At 46.3% G+C, this 22,992-nt stretch overlaps 1 protein-coding gene across 2 annotated transcripts in view; it reads right to left on the minus strand.

Annotated features, from left to right (window-relative positions):
- PHACTR2 (phosphatase and actin regulator 2) overlaps positions 1-20,139 on the minus strand; it is a 259,522-nt gene extending 239,383 nt beyond the window's left edge. For both annotated transcript variants that reach the window (XM_028121359.2, XM_028121358.2), the window contains exon 1: positions 19,894-20,139. In XM_028121359.2, coding sequence (XP_027977160.1) covers positions 19,894-20,107 — 214 coding nt within the window. In that variant the 5' untranslated portion in view covers positions 20,108-20,139. The remainder of the gene's footprint in view (positions 1-19,893) is intronic.
- Positions 20,140-22,992: the final 2,853 nt, after the last annotated feature.

A 22,992-nucleotide genomic window follows, 5' to 3' on the forward strand; every position in this document is an offset into this window, starting at 1 on the left:
GAACAAAAGTCCATATTTAATGTCTTGAAATAAGTAAATTTAAGGACTAAAGTCCAGAACAACCAAGGGTTAGACTCTATAGTACCTCATGTCATAAAATTCTGTATTGAAAAATTCTAATCAAAGCTGGAGAATTTGGTAATTAGCTACAGAGAACAGAAACCTGCCTGAAATATGTCCCTTCATTAATTTCTTAAAGATCTTGAGTTTTCACTGTCCCTTCTACTACTAACTCCAATGAGACACTACAAATAGATTAATTACTAAAAGTAAAAAAGCTTTAGTTTCTTCGTTCTTTCCTTCCTTCCCTCCTTTCTTCCTTTTGCTCTTTCTTTTCTTTTTCCTTTTTTTTTTTTTTTTAAGATTTGATCTATTTGAGAGACAGAGAGCAAGCACGAGTGGTGGGGAGGGGCAGAGGGAGGGGGAGAAGCTGCCCTTAATTTTATATTTAAACTGATGTTTAGGGTCACCTGGGTGGCTCAGTTGTTAAGCCTCTGCCTTTGGCTCAGGTCATGTTCCCAGGGTCCTGGGATCGAGCCCCCTGTTGGGCTCCCTGCTCAGCAGGGAGTCAGCTTCTCCCTCTCCCTCTGCCCCTTGCCTCTGCTCATGCTCCTGCTCTCTCTCTCTCTTGCTCGCTCTCAAATAAATAAATAAAATTTTAAATAGTCTAAAAAACTAAACACAAAATGAAAATAAACAAATGTCAATGTGCCCTAAATTCGTCAGTGTTTGTGATTCTATTGCACTACAAGAACCCATCCTGAGGTGATAATTAGATTTTATCTACAAATGGAAGTAGGGGGATGGGAATAGGTGGTCATGTCAACATTTCACCAAAACAACAAGGCAATCCCACAATCAGTTGGGAAAAAAATTATTCAAACAGGTGGCCAGGGTTACTAGCTGATCAAGTAAATTCTGACACCCCCATGAAGTGGTTGTCCATTTTATTTGCCTCTCTGTGGCCAGAAATTTAGGAATGCAAACTGGAACAAGAGGAAAAGCAGAATATAAACCCATAAAGGATGCGGAGAACATCTCTGCTGGTGATCCTCACGGTAAGAGCCTAGAACGCACAAGAAACCCCCGGTGCTCTGTTCCGCACAAGTTCTCACAGATGGTGATACTAGTTGTTCCGAACAATACAAGGATGGGGGCTGGAGGGAGGGAACTGTAGTGGCTGCACTAAAGGCTTTTTGGCTCCAAATACCACCTTCCAATCTGCCCAGCAAGAATAGAAACTTGCCTTGGGCGGGGTGGTGCCCCACATTGTAACTGGCCCCCTGGAGGAAAGATCCCCGAATTTCACAGATGTTCACAGTAATCTGACCTGACTGTAAATACACTCTCCTTTGAATCACCCCCCCCCACCCCCGTCCCACGAAGTTACTCAGGCCCAGCGCAAAGGCGCAAAGAGGCAGACAAAAGCAAAGCAGGAAGCCTCCCACACGGGAAAGGGAAGATAAGCATCACAGAAGCCCCAGTGGCTTTTACTGAAGGGCATTTCAAAGCAAATACAGACATACACGGCATGTTTGTAAATCCTCTGGGTATAAACACGTACCTTCACACATGAAGCACAGAAGGTACTAAGAGCAAAGTGAAAGCGACTAAATAGCAGAAAATACTTCCAACGGATACAACAGACAAAGGCCCATGACCCTTAACACCCCAAGAGCTGAGAAAGCAATGCAAGATGTGTGCACAGAAGGAAAACTACAAATGGCCAGTAATATAAAATACTCTGCAGGTTCACGAGCCATCAGAAAAATGTAAAATTAAAGACATAATGTATACCTGCTAAACTAGCAGAAGCCAAAAACTCTTCATTAATTTCCAGTCCTGGCCTGGGTATGGGGAAGTTGGCACTCCTACTCTGCTGTGAATAAAAATTCATGCAGACTTTTGGAGGAAAATGCAGCTGTACCTATTAGATCTTAAAAACTGGTAACCTACCATATGTTGATTTTATCTCAATAAAACTGGAGGGGATCTAATAACCTTTGACTTGGGGATTTTCTCATGGAAATACTTCCACACACACAGAGAGACATATATGTCTAAAGTTCCCTGATCATTGGTTGTAACAGCGAAACATTAGGGGAAAAATAGAATTTTTGCTGCAGACACTGAAAGATAGAAGAAGTGGATGTCTGAGTTTGGATCATGCTAAATTCGCTCATGTAAACTGTGAGAAACCTGCTCCAAGTGTTTGAATAATAATTAAATGTATTTCACTGTACAGACTGATCTATATTTTTAAACTTTTGTAACGGTAAGAATTAAAAACAAAAGCCTTATGACTCCGAATAAAGATGATCTTTTTTAAAGCTGTAAAAAAATGAAATGTGTATCAACAGGGAAGTACTTACACAAAATATGATACATATACACTGTAACATTTTCTGCAAACTTTAAAGTGAATAAATTAGAATCATGTCTATTGACACGCAAGAGTGTTCAAGAAATTTTTGAGTAGAAAATGTAGTGTGCAATTCCACGGCAATTTTAGAGCTGAGCTGCTCTAGTAAATAAATTGGGCATTCTTGATAGCTGAATATGGAATATAGGCACAGGGAAAGCAAATAACGTTATACCTTTTAACTATTGTATTGTAACTGCAATGTCTTAAAACTGTATTTCAAATTGGCGCCATAAAAAAAAAAATGTAGTTTGCAAAGAGTACGCATAGCACAATCCCAAATTTGTGAAGGGGAAAAAAATTATTCCTACGTAGTCGTGTGTGTTTCCAGAGAAGTAGCCTGAAAGAACACAAGCTGAATGTGAGAAGAACTAAGCTTTTATTTTATATATATAGCTATATCAGTTGAACTTTGTTTATTTATTTAATCTCTACACCCAACATGGCACTTGAACTCACGACCCCGAGATCAAGAGTTGCATGCTCTATGGACTGAGCCAGCCAGGCAGCCCTCGGTTGAATTTTTTATATTACAAATGTATTATTTTAATGATGGGGAACATCTAAACTGAGTTTGCTGAAGCTGGAAAAGAAGAGAATTGTTGTGCTTTAGTCTTCAATGTCAAGGCGAATTGTTGGAGGTGAGATGACCTTCTGAAGGTTGTCCATTAGCTTGGCCACACCACACAGCGTTAACTTGAGAGGATCCACTAATTTGCTAATTACTGTCCATTAACTAAAGGACGTGGGAAAGAAGAGGCAGACAGCATTGCCCTGTCATACGCGTGTACTCACTCTTCAGCTGATAACTGTGTGAACGAAAGAGTCCTCTCCCCAACTTCTCTTTCCACATTTTCATTAAACATGACACCTGTCTGCCCAAAGTTCTCCACTGACTTCCCATCTCAGAGGAAAAGTCAACCTCATCATGATGTTCTACTGAGCTCCACGGCCTCCGGTCACCCGTGTGAGCGTACACCCTGCCCTCTTCCGCAGCTCACTCCACCCTTCAGGCCTCTCTTCAACGTAGGAAACATCCCTGCCTCTAGCCTGGGGCTTTGCTCTTCTCTCTGCCTGAAGGGCTCTTCCCTCAGCTACCCACCCCCCAGGCTCTCACCATCACTTCCCTCAGGGCTTTACTCAAATGTTCCTTCTATCCCAAAACTCCCTATCCCCCTCCCCAACTTTATCACCATCTAATATTCTTTATGTATTTTGTTTATCATCTCTCTCGGCTGACAAAGATTCTCTCCCTGACTGTTCCTCTCTGAGCTCCCTTCTTGACTAGGCCTCAACCTCGGCCTATAAATATCTGAACAAACACTAACATAGTTTCTAATAGCTCAAGGTCACATCCCTAGAAGAACCCCTGCTACCCCTCCCCTGCAACCCTTTAAGTGTCTGCCTGAGGGAACTCAAGGCTGCAGAAGGAATTTACTATTTGTTCCAACAACACCTGAGGATAGGGCCCCTGTTTCTCAGCCTTGGTGGGACGGTAGGGCACCCAACTTCGATGAGCACCAGTTAACAAACCCAGATGGATTTCCATGTACCAACCCCCACTTCCCACTTCTTGTAATTTTTCACTTCCCTGACTCCACTGAACCCCTGCTTGCCCCCCTCCCTTTCTCCCTCATTCTCCCTTTAAACTGCCAGTCACCTCCATACAAATCAAAAGTTGGGTTCAGGTCATGCTGGACTCTTCTCTGTTGCCGAAGTATATTACTGATGAAAATCTGACCTTTTCATTTTAACTACTGCCCAGCCTTGTTTCTCTTTGATATTCTCCACTGTGACGTAGGCTCCGCGGGCTGGGTTTTGTTTTCTCACTAGCTTGTAGCAGAGCCTCGCTAAGTATCTGCCAAACATCACTGATACATCAACAACTGTGGGTGTGAGCCCTATAGGCACACTTCAAGGCTAGGAAAAGCCCCTCTAAGCTTTTGGATGAAATATCATTGCTCACTTCTCTCCTTGAATACCTGGCCAGCAATAGGTGGCTGAATATCACAGATTCCGACAGTCTTTCAAAACTGATCTTCGATTTGTTTTTAATCCTGATGGAGCACCATCTGCTACGTGCTCAGTATCATCCACGAACATGCACGACCGAGCACAGAACACTACACGAGTGGAAGATTACTGAAAGGTGCTGTGTGGAAAGTATTTGCTTCGCAAGAAGACTCTTACTGTTGACGGTGACTTCCTCCACTCTTCCCGCCCCCACTTCATTTCCATCCGTGGTCCTGGTTCTGAAACTTCCCTTCAAATCCAGCTCCCCCAGCACCTCTCTGGGTTTCTTTCCCAGAACCTCACTGAAAGTGTTTTGGCTGTGAATTCTACTAACTTCCTTCAGATGCAATCCAAAGATGTCTTTCCAGTGTTTATTCTTTAGATTCTCTTAGGTGATCTGAGCGCTGCTAACCTCCCTCACCACACCCTCTCTCTTACTCTTCTCTCTCTTTTTTTTTTTTTTTTTTCAGCTGTGGCTTCTCACCATTCCTAGGTGACTACATATAGTCCCAAGTATAATCTGTCACTTCCAACAAATGCTCTATAAGCAAGTGCTATGGGTGAGGCACTATGGAGTTTACAAAAGTCTAAGACTCAAAGGATGTGCTCAAAGAGAGGGGAGACCATGTATAATCATACGAAAAGTTAACGTTTACTGCACAACGGTTGCTTTAATAATAATTTGTTGAATGTAGAGGATATGTAGGAACATTCTTGTAATATCCAAGGCAATAATAAAGTGTCACATGACTGACACAACCGATAAGTCAAAGTTCTCCATTTAGAGCTGTAGCCTCTCCCATTGCTGTATTTCTCACATCTACAGGGTATTTTCCACGGGTATTCTAACATTAACCACAGCTGAAAAAACTAGCGCATCTTCTTATTGCATCCTCAAATCTGCCTATTTTCCAGCATTCTCATAATTATTGGGGGCAGCACCAACACTCTGATGCTCAGGTGTCCCTTAGATGGAAGTGCACACCCCGTCCATCATGGCAGCAGCTCCTGAGCTTTCCCTTCTGATTTCCATGGTCACAGCCTGGTCTGGGCATCAGTAACCTCAACTCCCGTCTCCTTCAGCTTCTACCCCTTCTGCTCTACAAAAGACTACCAACCCTGAGGAATGAAGAATTGAAAATTCTCCACAGACATAAAACTTTCCAAAAGTGTATATTCATTTTTTACTCTTGTCTTTTCATGTTTTAGGTAACGCTATCTTCAGAAACAGATTTGAGGGGTGCCTGGGTGGCTTAGTCAGTTAGGTGTCCCACTCTTGGTTTCAGCTCAGGTCATAGTCTCGGGGTTGGGAGACAGAACCCTGTGTCGGGCTCCATGCTCAGCAGGGAGTCTGCTTGAGCTTCTCTTCCTCTCTCTCTCTGCCCTCTGCCCTGCTCTCTTTCTCTAAAATAAAATAAATACATCTAAAAAAAGAAAAAAGAGAAATAGATTTGAGTTTTGAATTTCCAGTGAATGAAGTGTTTTAATCTTTAAAAAAAAAATTCTAGGTGAAGGTGGTCAACAAACGTTGTAAGATAAATAAGTTCTGAGAATGTGATGTCTGCTAATTTGATGACTACAATTAACAATATTGTATTATGTATTTGAAAGTTGCTAAGAGAGTAGATGTTAAAAGTTCTCATCACAAGAAGACAAATTATAACTGTGTGGTAGTGGATGTTAAACTAAACTTATTGTGGTGATCATTTTGCAATCTATATACACATACCAAATCATTTATGTCGTACAGCTGAAACTGATACAATGTTATGTCAATTATATTCCCCCCCAAAAAAACCTACTTCTATCTTTTTTAAGTTTGTTTATTTATTTATTTTTAGGTAATCTCTACACCGAATGTGGGGCTCGAACTCACAACTCTGAGATCAAGAGTGGCATGCTCTTTTGACAGAGCCAGTCAGACACCCCTCCACTTCTATCTCTTATTCCTACCATCTACTGACCCTCTAGACACAAGACTCTAATAAAGGGTTTGCAGATAAAGTCCCAAGAGCCAACTCACATGGGCACTCCTGAAGCAAAATATCCTAAGTGTAAGTCCGAAGTATTCCCTCTCTCTAAAACTTTCAGTGCTTCCAACTACTCTAAGTAATATATAGTAAGGTTTGCCAAAGAGGAAAGCGAGAGTTGACTTTCACGCAAGATGAACGTTTCCACGGATGGGATTTTGAGCTACATCAATGTTATGAGAATTTCATCCTTAAAACAGTGGACACTATCCACACAGGCATGCTCCTCACAGTGTGGTGCATTGACCAGCAGCACCAGCAAACCTAAGAAACCTGTTAGAAAATGCAGAAACTCAATCTCTACCCCAAACCCATTGAATTTCAACAAGATCCCCAGGTGATTCATAAGCATAGTTACATTTGAGAAACGCTACATTCGATAACATAATTCTGCCACCTAATTTGGATGTGAACTCAGACAAGAGCTCTGATCAACAGACCATTACAGTTGATTTGAGTCGCCCACTGAGGCACTGAAACACCACCCAGTGCCCACCCAGAAGTGAATGGTAGACTTGCTGCTTTCTGGTGTAGCTGATTAGGACTGCAATTTTCCATCCTTTGTGGTGTGCCTTTGTTGCCTGTTGACTATTAACAAAGCACCAAGGTGATAATGGCTGAAAACCACAGCCCGGGATTAAGGGCTTCCTTGATGGGGCACAGGGACCAACTGAATCATATCGAGACACCTCCACCCCCAGTCCTCAGTAATACTTTCACCCAGGTGAGGACCTACAAAAATTATCAAGACAAGCCTTGGAGGAAGAGGGCTCAAAGAGCAACAGTTACGGTAGGTATGCACAGAAAAAGGAGTGACAGCCAAGCAGTCAAAGGAGGAAGTGAGACAGGAACATTTGCACATAGGTTTTGATGGACAAGGTAGATTTTTCAGCACCAGAAAGTTCAGAACACGTCTTTCTCCTTCTGCAGCTGCTTATCAGCTGCTGGTCCCTTCAGTGTGTTCCTGGGCCTGAGCAAACATTCCCATCTTCCCATTGCCTGAGGCCATGGACTTCTCTCAGATCCCAGCCCTCTGGGAATTTGTCATCCTAGGGAAAAACTACCAATTTTGGTCTGGACAACCGCTTGTGACCTAAGGCCAACTCTAAACCCAAGCTGAGAAATGTTTAATCAGACCAGGCCAGAGGAATGCCATCCCATGTCCCAAACAGGCTCCAGAAACCAGGATTACCATCTGAGAGAATGTAATCCCCAGAGAGCCAGGGTTTGAATCAAACTCACTACCACAGGATTGCATCTGAAAAGAGGCACAGGACTAATCTACTGTGTAAGACCCACTATTAAGGTTTCTAAAGGAAGGGGAGGTCTGGTAAAATGACCATGGAGGGCTAAATGGAAAAAAAAGGGATCCAACTCTGGAAAACAGTATGGAGGTTCCTCAAAAAGTTGACAATAGAGCTACCTTAGGACCCAGCAATTGCACTACTGGGTATTTATTCAAAGGATACAAACATTGCACCCCAATGTTTACAGCAGCAGTGTCCAGAATAGCCAAACTATGGAAAGAGCCCAGATGTCCATCGACTGATGAATGGATAAAGAAGATGTGTGTGTGTGGGTGTGTATGTGTGTGTGTGTGTAGGGTAGGGGGATGGGGTAACTGGGTGATGGGAACTTGATGTAACGAGCACTGGGTGCTATATGCAACAGATGAATCACTAAGTTCTACCTCTGAAATGAATAAAAAGTAAAAAAATAACTAAAAATAAATAAAAGAGGCCCAAACAGCTCATGGTAATGTGTACCCCACAGTGGGTGTGGTGGTTGTTGGCGGGGGGACATCAGGTATCCCAACACTCAGGTGAGAGAGAAGAATGTCCGTCTTCATGAGCAAGGCTTCTTCCCCACATCCTCTATTCTGCTTGCTCCCTGGGGCCCACCCCTCCAATATGCTCCCATCCTGCACCCCAGCCAACGACTTCCAGCACCCTTGCTGTTCCCCAGGAAAATCCCTCCTCCTTGCTCCCATCCGCACAAGTTCAAGACACCTCACTGTGCTACTGAAAGCTCACTTCATTAGAGACAAATGTTTCCAGATCCTGTGTAATTTTGGTACTCCACCCCATCTCTTCTTTCTCACCTTAACAAGCATTTGACTTTTCTCAGTGATGCTTTAGTTTCCCCAAAGCTCAGGAATTCCTCACCTTGCTGGGCCTCTGGTCCACGGAGGTAATGTAACTTTAGATGTGTTTGCCCATCACCCCTCATCTCTTATCTAAGAACTATCTTCACACCTTTGACAGTACACGCCAGCAGCCTCACCTGTCCCGCCTAACGGATATAGCTAGTTACAGAAATGGCTACCTGGCCCGGGCTGGGCGTCTAGACTTGGGATCCAAGGGCACTGAGGAATCTCTCTGCTCTCTGGAACTGAAGATGTGTGAATTTGGGAACTCTGTGGTAAACATGCTCATAACAGCAGGGAAATCTGGTATGGGAGAATGAATGGAAGCACAGGTGTACGGAAGGAGATAGATGAATAGATCCCTAGAAAGAAAAAGCGCAGGAGGAATGGACAGAGTACCCTTCTTGGCCACAGGTAACTTATCAGTTGCTGGGTCTGGGCCTCACAAGATGCAACTCTACTTCCTGGTTTGGGGCTGCTCTTATATCCTTAATAATAATAATAATAATAATAATAATAATAATAGGTGCCTGGCTGGCTCAGTTGGTGGAGATTGCAGCTCTTGGTCTCAGGGTCTCAAGGCCTACATTGAGCGTAGAGCTTACTTTTAATTAATTAATTAATTAATTAATTAATAGCAATCTCTCCTGTTCCACTTAGACAAGGCAGTCTCCATTGCTGGCTACAAAAATGTGTTCATTTGATCAAATCCTTGCTGTCAGCTGGTAGTCCTCATAGCCACCTTACTAAGACCCCCGCACACCCACCCCGCAAATATCACCATTGCCTTCTGTCCTTTCTTAATCTGAGAGTCACCAGGCTAACAATCCAAACTGGCCTGCCTAGCTGGCATACGCTTCTTTACATGGTTATATATTTTGGGGGTATGAAGTATTACTATAAAGTAATATGAATGACTTAGATGTCGAAATGATTGTTATTCCCACCAAAGCAAGCATGCAGGGAGACAATAAATATACTCCCACAATGGGGTCACTATCCCAGCCATTTCCAGAATGTCTTTTCAAATCTGCCCCATTGACATAAAACTATGTCTCTGAAAGACAGACATAAGTTTAAGAAGGAGCTAAAATTGTGCTGTCATCAGGGCAAGTGGCTAAAATGAGGGATCAAACATTTTAGTCGCAAAACTTTTTTTTTTTAAGATTTTGTTTATTTGACAGAGAGAGAGAGAGCACAAGCTGGGGAGCAGGAGAAGGAGAAGCAGGCTCTCTGCTGAGCAGGGAGCCTGACCATGGGGCTCGATCCCAGGACCCTGAGATCATGACCTGAGCTGAAAGCAGACACTCAACTAACTGAGCCAATCAGGCGCCCCTAAACTTTCACTAAACACTGTTTTACACAGTAACATCATACTTGAAATAAGCAGGGGCGCCTGGGTGGCTCAGTCGGTTAAGCACCTGCCTGCAGCTCAGGTGGTGATCTTGGGGTCCTGGGATTGAGCCCTGCCTTGGACTCTCTGGCTCCCTGCTCAGCAGGGTGGGGGAACAGAGTCTGCTTCTTCCCCTCTCTCTCTGCCCCTCCCCCTCCCTCTCGTGCACTCTCTCTCTCTCAAATAAAATCTTTATTTAAAAAAATTATAATTGGAATAAGTATATACTCTTCTAGTATGATGCTTTAAAACATAACATTTGTTTGAAGACATAAGTTCTATTACATTTTTTTAACTATCAACATTGTTCATCATCACCATACGTTTCTATCACCTTCATCCAGGCACCTGGAATAGAAACCAAAGATTTATAATGCCCAGTAGGTTGCAAAAGAGGGGTTTAATGTATGTTTGTTATCAATGTTTAGGCTATTTAATTATTATTTTGTAGAAATTAGACCTCAAAAGAAGATATGGCAACATTCAGGTAGGCTAAAATATACATGAAGGCAAAACAAGATTACCGACCAACACTGATGACATGAATCATGGCCATAAATTGCTACAAACTTAAAATATGTGAGTTCCTGATCCAAAACTGAAACATCACACCTATGATATTCTTGCCCTGGTCATAGTCCTGAGCTCTGGATACAGATAATGTACTTTTCTTTAGGTCACAAGTTTCTTCCTGTTATGAAGAATAAGCAGTAGCTGCTTTTTCTCAAGCCTTCACAGAGGCATCAAGAAACTGCAAAGTAAGGCATATAAATGTCAAGTTTTAGCCAACAGGTCACAAAGGGAGCTAGATCTCAGAACCCTTTCTAAGGCAGACTGGTGCAACCTACTTCTCTGTGCAAATTTCAGCTAGCATGATCAAAGATAATGAGTCACCCAGTACGGTATTTTTAAAACACTGAAGCTGCTTCAGTGTGTGTGTGTGTTTTTTTTCCCTGAACTTCACTGTAACTGAAACTACACTTGTACTTTGAGACAAGATATGGTTCTCGTGCATGAGTTATACACATGACTTCAAGATTGAGTAGTTTTAGTCGAAAACAATGCACTTAAGTAATGATAATTGATGTGCACTTGCCTGAAAATATGGGATCCCAGAATCCTGTCCCCATTAATCCAAATTTGCTATTTATATGAGAAATCTGAAGTGTTGGATAGACTTTAAAATAGGTAATTGGCTGCCGCCTTACCGTGAACTTTTGAGAGAAACAGATGTTTATTACGATGATCTCTCAAAATAGTATTTGTGGAGCAAAACATGACACAATTTCCTCCCTGTTGGTGTGGGTACATGTGAGTTGTTTTCTCAGAGAGGCGATGGACATGCACCAAGGTCGTGTGGGGTAGAAAAGAGTGTGAGCCTTCAGGTTAGAGAGATTCAATTATTGGTTGGACTACTTCCCGGCCACCTATGGTACTTGGGTGGGTCACTCGACCTGAACCAGGTTCCTTACCTAAAAAGTGCAGCTATGTCACAGGGTTGCTACAAAGATGAAATATGATAGTGTGTGTAAATAATGCGCCTGGATTAGCAGGAGGGTTCAATCCCTTCCGCCCTCTTGACTGCATCTGCACCCAACACCCCGCACTACCTTCCAGCAAGCCTGCGGAAACCCTGTTACTTGGATTCCATCATCTCCGGCCAAGCTGGGCTGACATGCACAACTTCCCTTTCACAGATTTCTTCTGTAGATGTTACAAGGGGAAGTTTCCACAATACCCCCAAGGAAGAGCTAGTTTTCTCATGAGCGGCTCTTCAAAAACTCTGGTTAGTTTGTTTTTTCATTTTATTTTACTTTTTTTTTAAAAGATTTTATTTATTTATTTGGCAGAGAGATAGAGAGCACAAGTAGGCAGAGGGAGAGAGAGAAGCAGGCTCTCCGCCGAGCAGGGAGCTGGACGTGGGGCTCAATTCCAGGACCCCAGGATCACGACCTGAGCCGAAGGCAGCCGCTTAACTGACTGAACCACCCAGGCGCCCCTGTTTTTTTTTCATTTTAAAAACATTTGGACATCAGAGCTTCTACCCAATGTTCGGTTTTATTTATTTATTTATTTTGGCTAATTTTCGATGTAGAGATACTTGATGTCAAAAGAACGGACTTTTAGGTAATTCATGCATTAATTCTGTAAACATCTAGTAAGCACACCTAGCATATACCTGACCCTGTATTAGGCACCAAGACTGCAAAAATAAAGAAAACATACTGTCCCTTTTCAGTGACTTTACAGTATGAGGAAGGAGACAAATCAATGCATAATTTTAATATACCATAGTGAGTCCCGTAACAAAAGTATGCAAGTGGTGCTAGCATTTTTGTAGCACTTTCAAGTTCAAGTTTTTCCATGTTTCAGCCTTACAAAAATCCCATGAGCTAAGTGTTACTGTTATTGACTGTATCCAGGTCATATATAAAGAAGCCAAGCAGAGGGAAGGGAAGAAAGTTAACCAAGGTCACACAGATAATAACCATGACTCTGTGTCTCAAATCGCAGTTGTCTGGGCTCCTTCCACCATCGTCCCTCAATGTCCACGTCTGAATACACTCCAAACATACCTCTATCAAGCTTGCAAATGTCACCTAACTTGTGTCTCCCAGAAAACATTCAGACACAGGGATGTCCTCATTGTCTCACCCTGGCCTAGCCTCCAGCCTCCTTCTCTCCCCTCTCCCACAGGGACCCAGCCGAGAGCCAAGGGAACTGCAGAGTGTTCTCTGACAACGCTGGGTTGTTTCAGGCCTTGGTGCTTTTGCTTGTACTGTTTCCTCTCCCCAAACACTCCTCTGCCACCTCACCCAACTCCATCTTCCAGTTCCTCCTCTTGCATGCAGAAAGCACAGGTGTCACCTCTTCCAGGAAGTCTTTCCTGATTACCCTGCCCCAAGCCATTCATACCGTGCCCTAAGGCTCCGGGGTTCTCCCCCCGGGGCCTGGGATAGGGCCTGAGCCATAGCTCATACTTTATTGCCCCACAGCTGTTGGTTTATTTGCCTGTCCTTCCCCCACTGGACTGTAAATTCCTTAGGAATATCTTTGCAGCCTGTGTTTGGCCCATTAGCTGTTTGCTAATTGAACGAATAAATGAAAAATCAAGATATGATCCCTTTCCTGATGCAGCCCCTGCAGTAGCTAGAGCTCAAAATGAAGCCACAGCTTTGCCATCAGTCTCAATGCTACCAGCGAACTACTGATGCAAACTGGATCTTGCCCAGTTTGGGTATAATTAGTTTTTCATGCATCCTCTGGAAACCAGAACACATCATCATCATTTTTTTTTTTTTTTAGCATCATCATGGCAAATAACAACGGTTTAGATGAATAGACATGCTTCTGTACCGGGCTGAATGGTCTCTGCTCTCCGTGTTACCCCCACAACTGCAAAACCACATCTGCTGGGGCGCCTGGGCGGTTCAGTCGGTGAAGAGTCTGCCCTCAGCTCAAGTCATGATCCCAGGGTCCTGGGATTGAGTCCCATGTCGGGCTCCCTGCTCAGCGGGGAGTCTGCTTGTCCCTCTCCCTCTGCCCGTCCTCCCTGCTGTGCTCTCTCAAAGAAATAAATAAAATCTTTAAAAAAAAAGCCACACCTGCTTACCTCTGCACATCCAGTGCCTGGAACAGTGTCTGGCACATCATAACCCTCAGTAAATACCAGATGATTGAATGAATGAATGAATGAATGAATGAGTAAATGAACGGAAACTGCCCGGGCTTGGTTCTTTCTTTTTTCTTTTTTTTTAATTTTATTTATTTATTTGACAGAGAGAGCACAAGTAGGCAGAAAGGCAGGCAGAGGGAGAGGGAGAAGCAGGCTCTCCGCTCAGCAGAGAGCCAGACGTGGGGCCCGATCCCAGGACCCTGGGATCATGACCTGAGCCGAAGGCAGACGCTTAATGACTGAGCCACCCAGGTGCCCCAGGGCTTGGTTCTTTCTAAGTGGCCATATTGGCACCGTGTGACCCCACCTCCAGGCCACAGCTGGTTTGAGTTTGGGTGGGTATCAAATCAAGGCAGACAATCCATAGCTTCTCTATGACCTATGACCTACTATGAAAAGGTGGCTGCAAACAATAGATCTCTTCCAGGAAATGTGAACTAAGAAATATGAAGAAATGTTTCCAGGTAAACATAAGGGCAAGAGCTAAAAGGAAGCAAAGGTAAGGTTGATATAAGGTAGGGAGAAGCCATGATGTGGTTTTTTTGTTCTGTTTTGTTTTGCTTTTTAAAGATGTCATTTTCAAGTAATCGCTACACCCCATGTGGGGCCCGAATTCATGACCCCGAGGTCAGGAGCTGTATGCCCTACCACCTGAGCCAGCCTGCCTGGTGTTGTTGGTAAGTAGGTGGATGGAGAAGCACCTGTGACGGCAAGGAATCTATTCCGATTCAAGAGGGAGAAAGGTGGTCAGCAGAGAGGCAAAGAGAAGCTCCATGCCAGGTGAGACCATGCTAGAGAGAGCATGAGGAAATGCTTCCAAGTGTTGCCTCTCTTCCTGACAGGTTTCTGGTCTCAGCCCCAGGTCAGGTGCAACCTGACTTAACAGGTAAGTCCTTACCTAACAGGTGAAGATGATTTTTAAAGTGTTTCAGTCTCTGCTACAGGGTATCAGGTGAAGCTGAATTTTCAAATGTGCCAACCTCGGGTATGGGACCAGCATCAGCTGATGGGGTGCCTCTGTGAGAAGGCACCCCTTCTGCGATGAAGCCTGACCAAGGGTGGCTCTGGGCCAGATGGGAAGCCCAGGGCTTTGTGCAAAGGCAGGGGAGTGTATCTTTACACCAGGGGGCACAGCTTGATCAGGGCAGGGCTCAGGCTGGATCTGAGCACCCCTTGTCTGCTATGCCCAGCACCCACCTGCACTGCCCAGATCGTCCCGCCTTTCCCACAAAGACAGCTTTGCTCTTCTGTGAGGAGGAAGAAACAGAGAGTAAACTTAGAGCCAGATGGTCTTTGTTTGGTAAAAAATCACTCTGAGCTACACAAATGGAAAGTGAGCAGGCATCCATGGTTCCTGGCCTAGGGCAGCTCCAGCCCAGCTGTGAATGGGGCCCAGGAGCCCCTGCAGACTCAGCCACCCGGCAGGGCATTAGGCTTTGGAGAACAATAGCTGAGCAGGCAAACATTGGCCCAAAGAGTTATATCCTTGGAGGTCAGTGAAAGGTGCTCTGAGAGCACAGGCAAAGCGTAGACAAGCAAGGACTTGCCCCAGTGGGACAGGCGACCATCAACTGCAGAGCCAGTGGTAGACAGCAGCGTCTCGTGCCTGCAGCCAGGCAGCTGTGGGTATGGACTGAAAGAACATCCAGGTTTGCTACATTTCTCACTGTCTCTCCACTGAACACACCAGGGATCAAAGACTCCAGACAAAGATACTGGATTTGCCGTTACTTAAACGCCTACATGCAACAGGGCAAGGGATGCTGGAGAGATGAATCAGGGTACCAAGAAAGAAATGAGACTGTTTCTGCACATCGTTTTATTAAGTGGCCCATTCACTCATCCCTCCCTTTTTTGAGGTGCCTCACGGGGCTCTCTGCTCTGTGCAGCCCAACGTGCAAAACGAAGAGTCATTGCTTAAACACAGCAAACACCTCTTGGCCCAATGCATCCGGCACAGCACATGGCATACAGAACTTGCTGAAGGCTTCCAGAAGGCATACGCCCTGGGTTCTTCAGTCACTAAACATTGGGCTTATCAGAAGAGCACATCACAACCCACTGACAGTGTTGTAGTCACTAATGCAGGAAAAGATGGGTCTGAAAATTAAGAGAATACCAGTCCATATACCATGAAAAGCTTATTTAAGGATTTTATTTTTTCAAATGGGTAAAATATCACTCCATTTACAAAGAAATGCCAGATTTTAAATATCCAGAACTTTTGTTGAATTCCAGAACCATGAGTTCAAAAACCACAAAGCAAAATCAATCTGGATTTTTCTAAAGCAAAAGCCTCAAGTTTTTATAAGCTCAGTAAAAGGGCTTAAGTATCAATTCTGATGTTATTTAAGTTATGGTTTTTAAATGTACTTATCTGAATATATTTGGGTTTCTTCACATTTTATACGGATTTTAAAATATAAAACTAGTTTTTGTTGACAAAGCAATGCATTTTTATCATGTGAAGAAAAATAACTGCTCAAATCACAAGTTAAACAGAAGCCCCTAAAGTCTGAGATGCTTTTCTTGACAAAAATCTAGTAGGAAAGCACAGACAGGAACAGTGTAATCTCTCCTGATAACCCAGTAGCATCAACACAGTGCTCACACAGAGGTCTTTAAAAAATATGCTTCATATTGGACTGATGGCTTATTGCCATTTCTGGCAAAATTTTCGAGTTTTTAGCTATTCTTTCATGGAGAGAAGAATGAAGAGGAAGTAGGGATGGAGTGACAGATGCAAGCAGCCTGGGAGTGGATGGTTGTTTTTGGACTGAGGCTCTTCTTTGACAACGCATGGCACCTTCCAGTCTCCTCTTCCTTCCCCTCTCCACCCCCTCCCAGCCATACTGCAAAACATGATGTCCCCTCCCCATTCAACACTCTCCCAAAGGTGAGTTAACTCATTGTTAGAAATTAACCCTTAGGTGGGGTGCCTGGCTGGCTCTGTCAGAAGAGCCTGCGACTCTTGATCTCAGGGGGTTGTGAGTTGGAGCCCCACGTTGGGTGCAGAGATTACTTAAAAAGAAGAAGAAGAAGATAACAGGAGAGGAAGAAAAGGGGAGTATGTCAGAGGGGGAGACGAACCATGAGAGATGATGGACTCTGAAAAACAAACTGAGGGTTCTAGAGGGGAGGGGGGTAGGGGGATGGGTTAGCCTGGTGATGGGTATTGAGGAGGGCACGTTCTGCATGGAGCACTGGGTGTTATGAACAAACAATGAATCATGGAACACTGCATCAAAAACTAATGATGTAATATATGGTGATTAACATAACAATAAAAAACTTAAAAAAAAAAAGAAGAAGAAGAAGAAGAAGAACTTAATCTTAGGAAGGACTTTACTGACCAGTAGCTAGAATCAAGAATGGGAGGGAGAGGTGCCATGTGGGAGGTGGCATAGCAGAGGGACCACCAACAGGGGTGTGAGAAGGTTCTAAAGGAAACCCTTCAACCTTACGGTTGCCCAGGACAACCCTGGCCACAGCATCACAATGCACATGGCAGCAAGCTATGTTGACATGCTGTTCACAAGCTCTGCTTGTACACCCAATGCCCAGGCTGGCCCCGATGCCAATGAAATCAGACTCCCCGGGGGAGGGACCCAGCCATAAACTGTTGTGTTGTTGGTGGTGTTTCAACTCCCCAGGTGACTCCTGTGTGCAACCAACTTTGAAAACCAGTGTCAGAAAATAGGGCTTCTCAAATGTTCTGTACCTAAAAACAACCTGGGAATCTGGGAATTGCAGATTGGGATGAAGCTGGTCTGGGGTGGGGTCTGAGATTCTGAGGGGGAGGCCCATACGGCTGGTCTGGGCTAGTTCTGGTAGGACCACATAGGATCTAGCTCTGGATATTGCCCATGTGGGTGCAGAGCTGCTGGGGAGGGCCTGGAAATTGGGCTGCCCTACACCAGCCCACGCAATGTTTTCCCAAGGTGGTGTAACGTTCCCACTGGGGCTCTAAGACAATTGCTATCCCAGGCCTGTCATCTCACTGCTTCTCTGACATGGATGCAGACTCTGCAGGATTCTGTGGAAATCCTGTGTGTGTGTCAGTGAGGGGCCGGCTCATTCTTTTTCTCTCTCACTCTAAGAAGTGCGGGGAGCTCCTGGTCACACTTAGCCGGCTCTTAAAGAAATGCAAGGCTCAGTTCTGAAAATGGAATACAGTAATTTAGAAGAAGTTCACTCTTTTACACGTGGATCAGCATCCTGGGGTGCCGGGGACAACTCAGCCGAAAGTTGTCACCTCCTAACATCCTTTAAGAGCACACAGAAAATTCAGAGTTCTTGGAAGTAAGATAACTTTACTTTAGATTGAAGTCCATAGTTCACATTACGTGTACTTTGCACACTCACATTTAAAAGTTCTTTAGTGCCCTTTTTCTGCACACAGCCCATAATTTCTATCTATGAAGATGAAAAAATGATGATAAAAGCTATGCTTGGGCGCCTGGGTGGCTAGTTGGTTAAGCGACTGCCTTTGGCTCAGGTCATGATCCCGGACTCCTGGGATGGAGTCCCACATCGGGCTGCCGGCTCAGTGGGGAGCCTGCTTCTTCCCCTGACCCTCTCCCCTCTCATGCTGTTTCTCTCTCTCTCTCAAATAAATAAATAAATAAAATCTTTTTTAAAAAAAGCTACGCTTATTTTATCTAGTCACCAAATTGACTAATTTTTCATTGATTCTTTAGAGTCATCTGATCGTTGATTTTTGTAAAAATCAATCAAGACTATCCCTGGGTCAAGTTCCAACCCGCTGAGACATAATAAGCAGGAGGTAAACTACATTCAACTCAATGCTTTTCACAATATGAATTTGGCAGAAGGCTCTTTTCCCAAATACCATAACCTACATCCCACTACCCGTATTTAACAATTCTGACCGGCTTTATCCAACGTGATCTGCAGAGTCAGATTAACAACACCTCCGATACTGTCTAAGCATACACACTGTATGGTGAAACAATATTACAAGCACAAGAAAATGGAGGGTTCTGATGGAAAACAGAGCTAGTTAGCTGGAATGCAGTCAGAGATATGGAAATGTGCCTGTTTTGAACAAGAAACGTGGCTTCAGGTAGATGTGAGGTCGAGGCAGAGCTCAAAGGCCTGACCTCAGAGCACAGAGCCTGAAAGGGGTCACGGCGGACGGCGGTGGAGGGTGCACACCGCCGCGAGGGCCTCTGGCTGCTAGGGGTAGCTGTGATGTTAGCTTTTATTTCCAGCTTCCATGCATCCTCCCTCGACTGCAACTCGGAAAACAATCCCTGGGCACTTAACAAATCGGTGGACTTCTGCAGTTCTTAGGCTAATGCTTTGTTCAAGAGCATTTAAAAATGATTAATTATTTAATCCCCATAACCTCCCTGTGGGGTAGTTCCACACACTCATTCCCACTTTAAGTACCGAGATACGAGAGACAAGGGTAAGTGGTTTGCCCCACGTTACACATAGCGCAACGCTCGCAGCACCCGCCCTCGGCCGAGTTCCTGGTTCTGCCGGTCCCGGTGCACACAGCAGCCCGAAGCCGCCACCGTGAGCCCCGCGCGGGGGGGGGGGGGGGGGGGGGGGGCGGGGCCCTAGGCAAGGGCCACGCCGATCGGCGCAAACGCAGAGGTGCTGGCTCGAGTCTCGGTCAAACGGCAGTGAGAACCAGAGGAGCACACAGCTCCGCCAAACTCTCAGCACCACCTGCCTGGGCTTTTACAGGGCGGAAAAACTCAGACCCCTGGTGCTCTGACCTGCAAACCCCAAAGAACTCTTTTATTTCAGAAGCACGAGCGGTTAGGAGGGTTTCCAAGACCTGCACTGACCCTAGCCCCCAGAGTGAGGGGACCGCACCCTTCCGCGGGACCAAAGTCTCTTACTGACGGACGAGCCTAAGAACCAGAGAGGCCGGTGCTCCCGGCACCGCACCGCCGCGCGGCCGAGCTCACTAACCCCGGGGGCTGCACCCTCGCTCTCGCTCGGAGAGACGCGCACCCACCCGGCGCACCGACCGCAGCCTGGCTGGAGCATCCCCGGCCAAGGGCCAGAGCCGCGGGCAGCAGAGCAGGAGGACGGCGCGGGGGAGTTCAGCTTCGCCCTCCCCTGCCCTCCCGCCAGCCGCTCCCCTCCCGCCGGCGTCCCGGGCTGGCCGCGCGTCCCGCCGCCACCTGCCCCGGCCGGCCCTCCCCGGTCCCCAGCGCCCCCGAGCCGCCTTACCTGAGCCAGAGATGTGGACCCGGAGCGGGCGGCCCCTGCTGGAGCACGACGATAGGTCGCTCTGGGAGCGGCCGCGGGGGCTCGGGTCCCCCGGCAGCTTGCGCGGGGCCGTCGCCGGCGGCGGGGCGAGCTTCTGCGGCTCGGGGGCTTCGGCCGCTGCCTGCCCCGCGGGCCCGCCGGGGGGCTCCGCGGAGCGTTTGCCTGCCTCTGCCATCGGCTCCGGGCGGCGGCCGGCCCGGAGCGCGGGGTGGGGCCGGCGCCGAGGGCTGCGCTGCCGGGCGCGGCGACCCCGAGGCAGCGCCAAGGGCGGGGAGGCTGGACGCTGGGCGTCGAGAAGCTCGTGGGGAGGGCGGGAGGAGGAAGAGGACAGAAAAGTTTGCACAGGAAGGAGCCGCCTACAGCCGGCTCTCGCTCCGGCGGGCGAAAGCCGCAGGGCTCGGAGTGGGCCGCCCTCGGTGCCCGCGAACCTACCAGTCTGCTCCTCCCCCAAGCCCAAGCACTGCCCTTTGCTAGAAGGCGGCGGTGGGGTCCCCTCTGGCCGCGCGCTGGACACCCAGCAAGCGGACCTCAGGGAAGTGGCGTTTGGGCTTCAGGAGCTGGAACGCAAAGTCAGGGTTAATGCCATTTCCATTCATTTGGGGTGGGGGGGATGTCAGGTACACACACCTCGCCTTGTGATGGCACAGAAATGGCCATACCGAGTTGACAGGTAGGAAACTGCGGCGCCAAAGGACGCTGGACTTGCGGGTGGGTTAGTGGAAGATCCTGGAGTCCGTCAAGTCAAGTCCAATGCCCTTCTCTTCTCACGTCTAGCCCTCAAAGCCCTTCTCTACGCAGACCGTTGCGTTGGCCACACTGCTGGGTTTCTGTCTGCTGGGTAAACTCAAAGGTCATGTTTAAAAGGTCAGTCTTCTAAGAACTGAATAAATAACAGATTTGATTACTGAGTCTATGCTTTCTAATGGAAAGACAGATCTCCTGGCCCCTATGCATTGGAAACATCTTAGTTGACACCATGCCTTGCAGGATTTTGCAAACAGGGCAGCGGAGATTTTGCTGATTTGGCTGGGTATTGTGCAAGCTAGGCTTTATCATCACCTTAGGTCCCTGAGTTGTGACTTGCCCAGAAGGGCAAGGTTGTAAATCAGGCTCAAGAGTCACCTGAAGAGTCATTCCTGAAAACTTATGGCAAAAGAAGAATGCCCCTGGGTTCACTCACAGGCCGAAGAGAGGCAGCAGGAAGAGAAGGAGATTTGGGGAGGGGGGGACGTCAGGGTGAGCCGTGCACATTCATTGACACACATGCCCATATTTCAGCTGCTATGTCACACACTTTGCCCATATTTTATCCTTTAATAAGAAAAACAACCCAAGCAAGAGGAAGTAAGAGAAAGGAGGGACAGAAATGAGGGGTGCAAGCTATGGAGGTACCTCACCATCCAGAAAGGCCTTTGTAGCAGCTAGCTCATGACAGTAACAACAGCTCACCCTTGATAATTTAAAATGTCTTTCACCTACAATTTTCACAGCAACTCTGCGGGGAGGGTATGATTATTCTAGCTTTACTGTGAAAACCGTCCAAATAGAGTTCTATTTCCACCCAGTCGGCCATGCTTGCTGGCCCTGCTCTAAACATTTCCTACTTTCCCACCTCTTCAAAGTTACACGCCTCCAAGTGAGACTTGACTTGTTGGGAAGTAGAGGACAGAAAGAAAGATGTCCCTGCTTCTGAGCACTGATTTGCATTGTTTCAGTAGATAGGTCATCAATAGGATGCCTCGCAACTAGATTGAGTTTCTCACTCTCCCCGAATAATCAACGTAAGACGCCAGTGGCATTTCTCATCATCATCATCTGCTATCCCATGTATTGTATCTGACTCCTTACGCCCCCTTTCTCAGCAGCTAGCTCCCCCTTGCAAGCTGCCTGCTCTCTGGGGCACACATCCCTGTTCCCTGCACGTCCGTCTCACCCCGCATGGCTTACAGCATGAATGCAACCACCAACCTTCAGGGGACTCCTGTTTCTCCCTTCTCTGCTTTATCCTCTACGTCATCTCTTGTGAAGAGAAATAAATGAGTAATTAAGTAGTTCAGAACACAGAAGTCCTCCCTGGTGTATTATTCAGTTATTCAGCAATTTACCATTTCGGCTGTTATTCAGTAAATACACAACTGAGTGCCTTTGTGGGTCAGGCGCCCCGTGCCTCCGAAGAGCCTCCTGACCCTACGTTCCTCCGCTCATTTTCCCCTCGCAGTCCACCTTCTAGAGGAGTGTAGCATCTGGTTGCTAGTCCCGTGTTCTTCCGCATCCACTCCCTGACTCTCGTGTGTGACTTCTACCCGCACCACCAGATGAGTGGAACCGCTTGGGCCATGATCCCTTTTGAGCACCTAGTTGTCAAATGCACCGGGAACCTCTCGGGTCTGACTTAATCTGACCCCTGCTGCAGCTCTTGACACTCTGGACCACTGTCCCCTTTCTGGACTCTGCTTTATTTATTTATTTGAGAGAGAAAGAAGGAGTGTGTGGAGGGTGGGGAGTAGAGGGAGAGAAAGAATCCCAAACAGACTCCATGCTGAGCACTGAGCGTGGATTCTGCCCCAGCCCGACTTCAGCACTCTGAGATCATGACCTGAGCTGAAACCATGAGTTGGAAGCTCAACCCACTGAGCCACCCAGTGCCCTGGATTACCTTTTTTTTTTCTTTTCTAGATTTTTATTCATTTATTTGACAGAGAAAGAGAGAGAAAGAGAGCACACAGGCAGGGGGAGCGGGAGAGGGAGAAGCAGCCTCCCTGCCTGACACGGGGCTTGATCCCAGGACCCTGGGATCATGACCTGAGCTGAAGGCAGACGCTTAACCAACTGAGCCACCCAGGTGCCCTTTACAGTTGTAATTCTATTGTGCTGTCTTCCCCTGCCCTCCACATATACACAAATTTCCATTTATGAGACTTTCTATATAAAGCATGCACACAACATGATATAAAAGTTTCGTAGGAAATACCCTTCCCAAATACACAGAATCAGAAATGAGTGTCTTTCACAGACAATATTGTTTCCTTAACACAGGTAGCCGAAATTAGCATGAGTAAA

Source organism: Eumetopias jubatus, unplaced genomic scaffold (genome assembly GCF_037043125.1).
Source record: "Eumetopias jubatus isolate StellerSeaLion01/CBP00866 unplaced genomic scaffold, mEumJub1_p1.0 scaffold_6, whole genome shotgun sequence".
Classification (NCBI taxonomy): Eukaryota; Metazoa; Chordata; class Mammalia; order Carnivora; family Otariidae; genus Eumetopias; species Eumetopias jubatus.